General features: G+C 34.3%; 1 protein-coding gene across 1 annotated transcript; it reads right to left on the bottom strand.

Moving 5' to 3' along the window:
• Window positions 1-1,642: 1,642 nt before the first annotated feature.
• LOC143581662 (uncharacterized) lies at window positions 1,643-8,481 on the bottom strand. The gene is made up of 9 exons (XM_077064399.1): window positions 8,418-8,481; window positions 6,768-6,873; window positions 6,548-6,686; window positions 5,479-5,587; window positions 5,256-5,392; window positions 2,738-2,874; window positions 2,009-2,112; window positions 1,801-1,925; window positions 1,643-1,703 (listed from the first exon to the last, which is right to left on the bottom strand). Exons 1-9 carry the CDS (start codon window positions 8,460-8,462, stop codon window positions 1,649-1,651), a joined length of 957 nt encoding a protein of 318 aa, XP_076920514.1. The 5' UTR covers window positions 8,463-8,481; the 3' UTR covers window positions 1,643-1,648.
• Between the last annotated feature and the right edge of the window lie 690 nt (window positions 8,482-9,171).

Raw genomic sequence — 9,171 nt, 5'->3', positions numbered from 1 at the left:
CAAGTATATATAATATGAGCGTTAAAGGAATAACTTTTTTTTTTCTAAAATGGGCCTTAAAATTTTGAGGGCCTAAAGCTAGGGCTTTAGTTTCCTATGTTATTGGGCCGGCCTTGCGTGTCGACATATGAGTGGATTTTTGTTGTGACTAATTGTTAATAATGTTGCATGTTTAGTTTGAATATTTGTTGGAATGCAATAACTTTGAGGGCATGTTCGTTTCGTTGGATTGGGATGGAATTGGAATTGATTCCCATCCCCTAAAATGTTCGATTAGTTAGAGTTAAAATCTTAATTTCATTTTGGTTTGTTCGGTTGACAAAGAATTAGAATTGAGATTGGAATTCAATTTTTTCAAATTCCTTTAAATAAAAGAATTCCAAATTCTTCCAAAATGTGAAGGAATTCAAGTAAATTTGTTGAAATCTTTGATCGGATCGACCAACATGGTCACGTTCGGGTGTGTTCGCATTCGGGTCGACGCTCCGATTTGTAGCGCTTTTAGTTCGGTGCTCCGGTTCGGTTCGCGTTCGTCACCCCGCGTTAGTTTGCCTTCGGTTCGAAGCCCCAAGTAGTTCAGCTCGACGCCCCAGGTCAGTTCGCCATCGGTTCGACACTTTCACTTTGGTTTAACACTCCGAGTCAGTCTTGTTTGGTTCAGTGCTCCCCGTCCAAGCGCGTCGATTCGACGCTCCAGGTCAGTTCATGTCCAGTTCGACGCTTCAGGTCAGTTCGCGTTTTGTTTGACACTCCGGGTCAGTTCTCGTTCAGTTCGACGTTCCAGATCAGTTTGCGTTCGGTTTGATGTTCCGGGTCAGTTCGGCTCAACGCTCCGCATCAAAGAGTGCTCGGTTTGACGATCCTGGTCAGTTCGCGTTTAGTTCAATGCTCCGTGTTAGTTTGGTTCGACGTTCCGGGTCAGTTCGTGTTCGATTCAACGCTCCGGTCAATTCACTCCGGTTCGACGCTCTGTGTCAATTCACGTTTGGTTTCACGCTCCGCGTCAAAGCGCGTGCAATTCAACCGTAAACCCGAATGTGACCCGTATCGTCGACGCAAACACGACCTGAACACCTGTTAGTTTGTCATGTTAAAGTTGGTTGTTGACTTGTTGGTGAATTTGATAAATTATTATATTGTAAATAGAAACACTATGATGAATTTGATATATTATATTGCCACTTTTTTTCTTCACATTTGAATTAATCCACCAGCAATATAAGGTTTATGACTTTAAAATTTGTGGGAGTCTAACTTAAGAAAAGTCAACATTGCCTATCATCCCATCACATAGGACCAATGAGTTGATATTTGAGACATAACTTATTATAAGGTACGCATTTGTCCCCAAACATGTGAAAAAACTAATTAAATACCGCTTCACGACAACAAAAAATCATCTACATAATCTCCACAAACACGCCCCTTAACTGAAGTTGAATAGCAATTGTATAATCCGCATTGACCAAAATATACGGTATCCTTAAAAAAACCACCTCAAGCCAACATTAAGCTTGTTCAAATGTGGAGGCTAGAACTAGAAGCTTGTTCCATGTCAACATTAACAACATACAAATTTTCATCTACATATAAATAATCTAAGCATATATATTGGACCTCACCCTATATATATATAATATAAGGTACCTCATGTTGGCTTTGTGTTGATCGATTCATAATACTCTTCTTCCCCATAAACACGCCTGAAATTAAGCATATCAAGTAAAAAACAAATTACAAAATCACAAACGGTTTGTGGACCGTTTCATAATTTTGTCACGATAACTAATGATGACATACGCGATATCAGCCAAGTTTTCTGATTTTGTCACCGCCTTTCCTTCCGGAAGCTCCAAAGTATAATGCATTATCATCTCTTTCAATGTGTACTTAGTGGTTTTAATATCATGATCCCATAAAATACTCTAAAACCAAATAAATCAATAAGTAAATAAATAAATAAACAAACATTTTTATAGTTTTAACATATGATTATTTAATAACATACCTTCCTAACAAACTCTCTTTTCACTACTTCAATAGGTGACCCTACAGGTTGGAAAATAGAAGCGTTCCAAAGAGCTCCTCTAGCAACCATCACAGACGACGCGCCTATGATAAATGATTAGCTATTAGCAAAATTATTTTAACAATATATATATATATATATATATATATATATATATATATATATGGATGATGATCCTAAGAGAACTTTTTAGAATTAAGAACTTTGAGAACCATTTTGGGCCACAGAAAAAACCCTTTAAAAAATTATAAACAAAAAAAAAAGAAAATTTTAAAAAAGTAAAAAAACCAAAAATTCTTATTTTTCATCCCGGTTTCATAAAAAAAACCCTAATTATATACATATGTATATTTTTATTTAATCTCGATTTACATAATGCACACATATGTACATTATCATTTATCTTAATTGTACATATGTGTAAAAAGAATAACTTGTATAAAATTTAAAAATACGTATTATACATATATGTATAATTTTTTATTTTTTTTATGAAATCGGGATGAAAAATAAAAATTTTTGGTTTTTTGTACTTTTTTATTTTTGAGTTTCTTTTTGCTTTATAAATTTTTTTATTTTTCTTAAAAAAAAAAATTTGTGGTCCAAAATGGTTCTCAAAGTTCTCAATTTCAAAATGGTTCTCAGTTTTCATATGATCCTAATCTTATATATATATATATATTCATTAATGAATAATTACTTGCTTACCTGTCACGTCCCGAATGCGCTGAAAATCATCATACTCGAATACATCACCATTGGCAATGACGGGAATAGAAAGTGCATCTACAACATTTGCAATTTCACTCCAGTTAGCAGGATCTCTTGGTCTATCCGCAACTCTTCTGCAATTTACTTAACAAAAAACATAAATATTAGAACAAATTACACCTTTCGTCCTCTAGGTATATATATCAAATTTCACTTTTCATCCTTAAAACTAACAAGATGACAGAAATCATCCTTTATGTTCCATTTTGTCACAATTTACGTCCTTTCCACTAACGGATGATCATTTTTTCCGTTAAGTCAGTCATGCGCATTGCATATGAGACAATTTGGCCATTTTACCCTATTTACACAACAAATAGAAAAAAAAGATAAAAAATAATAGTAATTTGTTAATAAAAATAATATATATATAGGAACAGTTTCAAGAGGGAACTCAAAAAAAGTGAGGAACTGGGGAACTTTTCATTTTACATGTAAAAATATACTAAAAAAAATTCATTTTTCATGTAAAAAACACATTTTTACATAATCTTTTTAGAGCAAAAGCATATAAACACATTTGAAGCTGTTTCAAAAAAAAAAAATTAATTTTCAGTTAAAAAGCAGTAATTTTTTTTTCACTTTTTTTATTGGAATGCTTTCTACATGTATTTATAAACAACAAGTCCAAAAAAGTTTATGTTAAAACTAATTTTTTACATGTGAAATCGAGCTTTATATTATTTTTTTACATGTAAAATGAAGAGTTCCCCAGTTCCCCACTTTTTTTGAGTTCCCTATATATATATATATATATATAAAACAAAATTTCCGCAACTCTCTCTCTCTCTGAAAATTTGGTCCTTTAGAGAGAGAGAGGTGTGGAAATTTTGTGTATATATATTTTATTCATAATAATCACATATCACTATTTTTTAAATTCATTTCTCCCAATTTTTTTATTAATTAAAATGACCAAAATACCCTCATGGGCAGTGCACATGATTGGACTTAACGGGAAAGATTAACGTCCCTTGGTGGAAAGTAAACTGTGACCAAATGCGAACATAAAGAATGATTTATACCTAAAGGACGGAAAGTGTGAAATTTGATAGATACCGAGCGAAAAGTGTAAGTTGTTCTAGAAAACATTACCAGGTTGTTAATATCAATCAATCAATCATACCCAGTAAAATCCCACCGACAGCAAAGCTATAAGTAGGGTCTGGGGCAGGTTGTTAATATATATATATATATATATATATATATATATATATATATATATATATATATATATAAAAGACATTTCTGTAATTTTCTTATATTAAGGATGGAAAGTGAAATTTGATATACATCTAAAAGAAAAAAAAATGTATATTGTTCCAAAAACTATTACCAAATATTCAAAATAAAAAGAAAAGTTCATCACATAAAGAGTTAATTGCCCGTTTGCCCCCTGTGGTTTGTCAAACTAGCACGTTTGCCCCCAGTGGTTCCGAAATAGCACCATTGCCCCCTGAGGTTGTTTTTTTAGTACCCGGGTGCCCCCAAACATGAACGTCCGTTAGTTTTCACCGTTTGGTGTCAGAAAGTTAGGGTATTTTCGTCTTTTAACTGCATAAAGATGGAGGAATGCTCTTATACTACTACATACCCAGCAGCAGCTTGACCAGCACTTTCACCACCATCCCCAGCAGCACCAAATTAATGTTCCAAATTAATGTTCCAGACCAACTCGTAACCGCCAAACAAACAAGACCCACTTGTTTTCAAACTCTAATTTCGTGCCATAACTTCAATTAATCAGAACCAAAGATTGGGGTAAACGACAACCGCCAACTCCGGCCACCACCATCGGAGCCGCCCGCCGATCTCGCTACCCCCAACCATCAATTCTGGTTCCCCAACACAATTTTCGTCAAATCCAATACCCGAAATCAAAATCAAAATCAACATTCAAGTCCAAATCGTGACGGTGGTAGTTAAATGGTTATAAAATTGCAAATCTATTCCCGATTTTGCACCCCACCACTTAAAGCGTCTCTCTTTAACACGATAATGAAACTCAGGTGGTTCAATCGATCATGGTAGCGAGCATTTGTGTCGGAATCACGTGATGGCAGTTGTTGGCAACTGAGGTGATGGGGCTTTAGCCGGCTGCTGTGGTGATGTGGGTTTCTGGTTTGGTTTATTGATCATGATTCAAAGGTTTGTGGGTGAAGATGGTGGAAGACCGGGAGATGGTGGTGGTGGAGTACTGCAGAGGGGATTAAAATGAGAAAGAGAGTGATTGATGGATTATCATAGTAATTCTAAAAGACGAAAATACCCTAACTTTCTGACACCAAACGGTGAAAACTAACGGACGTTCATGTTTGGGGGCACCCGGGTACTAAAAAAACAACCTCAGGGGGCAATGGTGCTATTTCGGAACCACTGGGGGCAAACGTGCTAGTTTGACAAACCACAGGGGGCAAACGGGCAATTAACTCTCACATAAATAACAAACTATTACCTTCCATGGACAGCTAGAGCAGAAACCATGGTTTTCTCGATTCGTCTAGCCAATTCTACGGTATCATGAGTCGAGTTTAACAGGCGTATTTTGCATGTTACCGGTATACTCAAGTTCCTCTTTAATGTTGTCAAAATCTGGAATAAAAATATATGTTTTTGAAGGGTCAGATATCAGTGACAAACATTAAACAGAGAATAAGCGAACACGATGAGTTACATACATCATGAATGAGGTCTGGTTTCTTTAATAATGCAGCTCCCATTCCTCCACTTATAGAGAACGCTTTCGGGCAACCCATGTTTATATCTATAGCTGCAACATCTTTACACCTGAGTGAAGATGTACCATTGAAGTAATTATGCATTTATAATAACAAAATAAATATACTCTATAATTGCAAAGAGAGTTAACTTCGGTTTTCATTCCTGAGAACGAATTTTCATTTTTTCTTAAATCGTGGCCCGTGGTTTCAAATATCTAACCATTTTTGTCCTTTTCACTACGTTAGATTTTTCTGTTAAATGGAAGGGTATTTCAGTCATTTTAAACACGATGGACTATTTATGTAAATTACCAAGATCATTCACGAAGAGGTGAATAAACATACTGTGTATGCGTGTGTGTATGTATATATAAATATTGAATTTCAAGAAGGTGAAAAAACAATGCATTTAACCATTTTCTTATATCTTAAAAATTTTAAGATTTGAAAAATGAATGATTTATTTTGTTCTGCGTGTTATCGTAAATAATTTTAGTTGCGTCCTGTTTGCGGTGCGCGCATATTATGTATATATGTGTGAACCCTCGGGTGGGCAAAAGTGAAATTGCACTAATTTTGATGTTATTTTACTAATTTCGTGAAAATAACGTTAAAAGTGGCGGAAGGTTAATCAGGCATCATGTGGTGGCGTTGATAGCCGTAAGACAAGGGTACATGCACCAATCGGCGGTGTCCCGATGGTTGAGTGTTATGTGCCTTATGTCCAAGGCTTGATGCAAAACTACTATTGGAAGCAGCCTCTCTATTCCTAAAGGGTAGAGGTAAGGCTGTCTACATCTTACCCTCCTCAGCCCCTACCATAGCTTTGCTATTGGTGGGATATACTGACTACGATGATGATGATGATGATGATGTTGATGATGATTTTAATAATTTTAGTAGAATCCTAAACCTACTCGTCTTTGATATTAGATTTGCTTGTCTTTAAAGCTATAAGTATCAACTATATTAATAATCATAAAAATATTAGCACATAACACACAGAACTTAGAAGAAAGAAACTTACACCAACTGTGCAGCAGTTAAAGCCCGAACAGCGTCCGAAGTGCCCAACTGAAACACTACATGATATCGTTCTTGATCACATGTTCGAAAAACAACATTTTCTGTACCCTTCTCCACTATATCAATAGAACCAATAGTATCTAGCACATATAAACAAATGAAAATAACCAGCCACTTTATTACCATAAACAACAGAACTGTAGTACAGCAACTATATTTACCATTTATGCGTCTTTCACATTTGAGTAGTTTATGATCAATAATCTCCTCCCCGTATGTAATGTCTGCACCGTATTCAGCTGCCAGTAATCTGAATGGCAATGTCCCCTGACAATAAACACAGAGTTGCATAACTAAAACCGTAATTATAACTTCATCAAACTTGTTAATAGAAATACAGAACATATCTATTAAACTATTACTCCATGACTCCATCTAATCTTCATCATCAAAGATATCATTGGCTCATAGTTTCAAACATGAATGCAAAAGCACATGCGAAATTGATATAATCGGCTGTTATGTTTGTCTGTTACGACAGTTAACGTGTTTTCTTTATAAATGTAGGGAAAGTTTATAAAAATAGTTACAAAATTTTTAAAAACATTATTATATGAAATATGCTTGTTGTATTGTTAAAACAAGGTTTTTATATTTTTATCAAAGAAAATCTTGAAATTTCAATAAACCAATTGTATTTTCATGAAAATTTACTAAAATACTTAAAAAAAATTTCAACATCAAGAAAATTCCAAAATTTATATAATTTCATTTTCAGCTTAACTAGTCCCTAATCGGTCAAACTAAGTCAAAGTCGGACCTAATCAGCCCTAATTCAGGGATTAACACATGTTTAGTTCAAAATTTTACATATAAATATGTGTGTGTGTATAAACTGAGAATTACATATAAAATTCCAATCCAACTAATTGCTAGTAGGTGGCCCACATGCCGACTAGTGCCTAGTAGGGTTGTAAACGAACTGAACGTTCAACAAACTGTTCGTGAACCGTTTGGCGGGATGTTCGTTTAATAAATGAACGAACAAAAACACAAAATTTTGTTCGTGTTAGTTAAATGAACGAACATGAACAACGGCTGCGTTCGTTCATTTGTGCTTGTGAACGTTGGCTAATGTGTTCATTTGTTTATGTTTGTTACTTAAAGATTTGCTTTATATTTTTATAATATTTATTTGTAATAACCAACCTAACGTTTAAATTTTATAAAGTCTTGCTTTAACTAACAACAAATTAACTTTTGTTTTGTTGACATCATCAGAATAAAACCACCGATTGGGGGATGATTATGTTTATGATTATTATCTAACGTACTTAACTTTATATGTTTTGGACTAAGAATGTTGTTTTTTTTTTCTTAAATAGTACACGTTCGTGAACCATTCGTGAACAAGTTCAATTTCTTAACGAACGAACACGAACAAGTTTTACTGTTCGTTAGCGTTCGTGAACAAGTTTAATGCTAAACAAACGAACATGAACAACGCTTCGTTTGGTTCGGTTCGGTTTGTTTACATCCCTAGCGCCTAGTATGGTTGTAAAGATTGTGTATAGGCTCTGATTAATCGCTAGTCAGTACCCCACCTTCAGACTAGCGAGTTATTAAAGCTGTTTAATCAAAATCTGTCAAACTTGTAAAACTTATTTTATGTATATTTGAAAATTTAAATATCAATTCCAATCCGATTAATCAATCACTAGTCCTGACCCCACGGCCCGACTAACGGCTAGAGAGTTATACAACAAACACTGGATTTGCATCATTATTGTATTTCTAAAGTCTAATAGTTTAGTAAAATATAAAGGACAGTGTATAGAATATGGTAAAAGTAAAAGTATAAATGAACTTACAACTCGAACCATTGGAGCAAGAACAAGTTTGTTCCTGTACTCCATCTCGCATAAACAATTTGATTCCTTCACTTCTGGTCAAACTAGTTAGTTGACCACTAAGTTTTTAATATAACCAGATTGGTATTTGGTATGAAACATATTGGGCCAAAATAACCCGGTTGGTTGGGTTGGGTTGGGGATTATTTAAGTGTGTGGAAAAGCCCAATTTGGATATATATATATTTTTTTTTGGAAAATAAAGTTGTATCTTTTATTTATTTATTTACGGTGATAAGTGTTTTCAGAACCGGACCGATCAGTTTTATTTGTATCTGTCGGGTCAGGAACCAGACTGGATGGTCGAGCGGGAATTAAAAGCTCAATATCTTTATGTATAAAAAATAAAGTATTTGTTATAGATTACTTGAAGCTTTCAATACATTTATATATTTTATGTAAAGCTAGTAACGATGTTACATGGTTTTAGAAGCTGGTGTAATCAGTGAACCTGTAAGACGGCTGGTTTGAAGGCTAGTCTGGATATAAATATATTGGCTGTGATTTAAAGAATAAATAAAAAAGCAAAAAATTAAAATTGTACAAAAACAAATATAATGAAAACAACAACCACCGTACCCTGTAAATTCTATAAAAAGCAAACTATTGGTACGTAGGATTTGGGGAGGGTGACGTATAGTCAAACCTTACTTTATTCATATGGATAGAGAGACGGCTTCCAAAAAAACCACTGGCTCCAAAACTAACAACATGC

The sequence above is a fragment of the Bidens hawaiensis genome, unplaced genomic scaffold (genome assembly GCF_021521415.1).
Source record: "Bidens hawaiensis isolate Kalapana, Puna unplaced genomic scaffold, B.hawaiensis_p1.1 tig00031131_1, whole genome shotgun sequence".
In the NCBI taxonomy this organism is placed as follows: domain Eukaryota; kingdom Viridiplantae; phylum Streptophyta; class Magnoliopsida; order Asterales; family Asteraceae; genus Bidens; species Bidens hawaiensis.
Note: the sequence above shows the minus strand (reverse complement) of the source record. Positions and strands in the feature narration are given on the sequence as shown.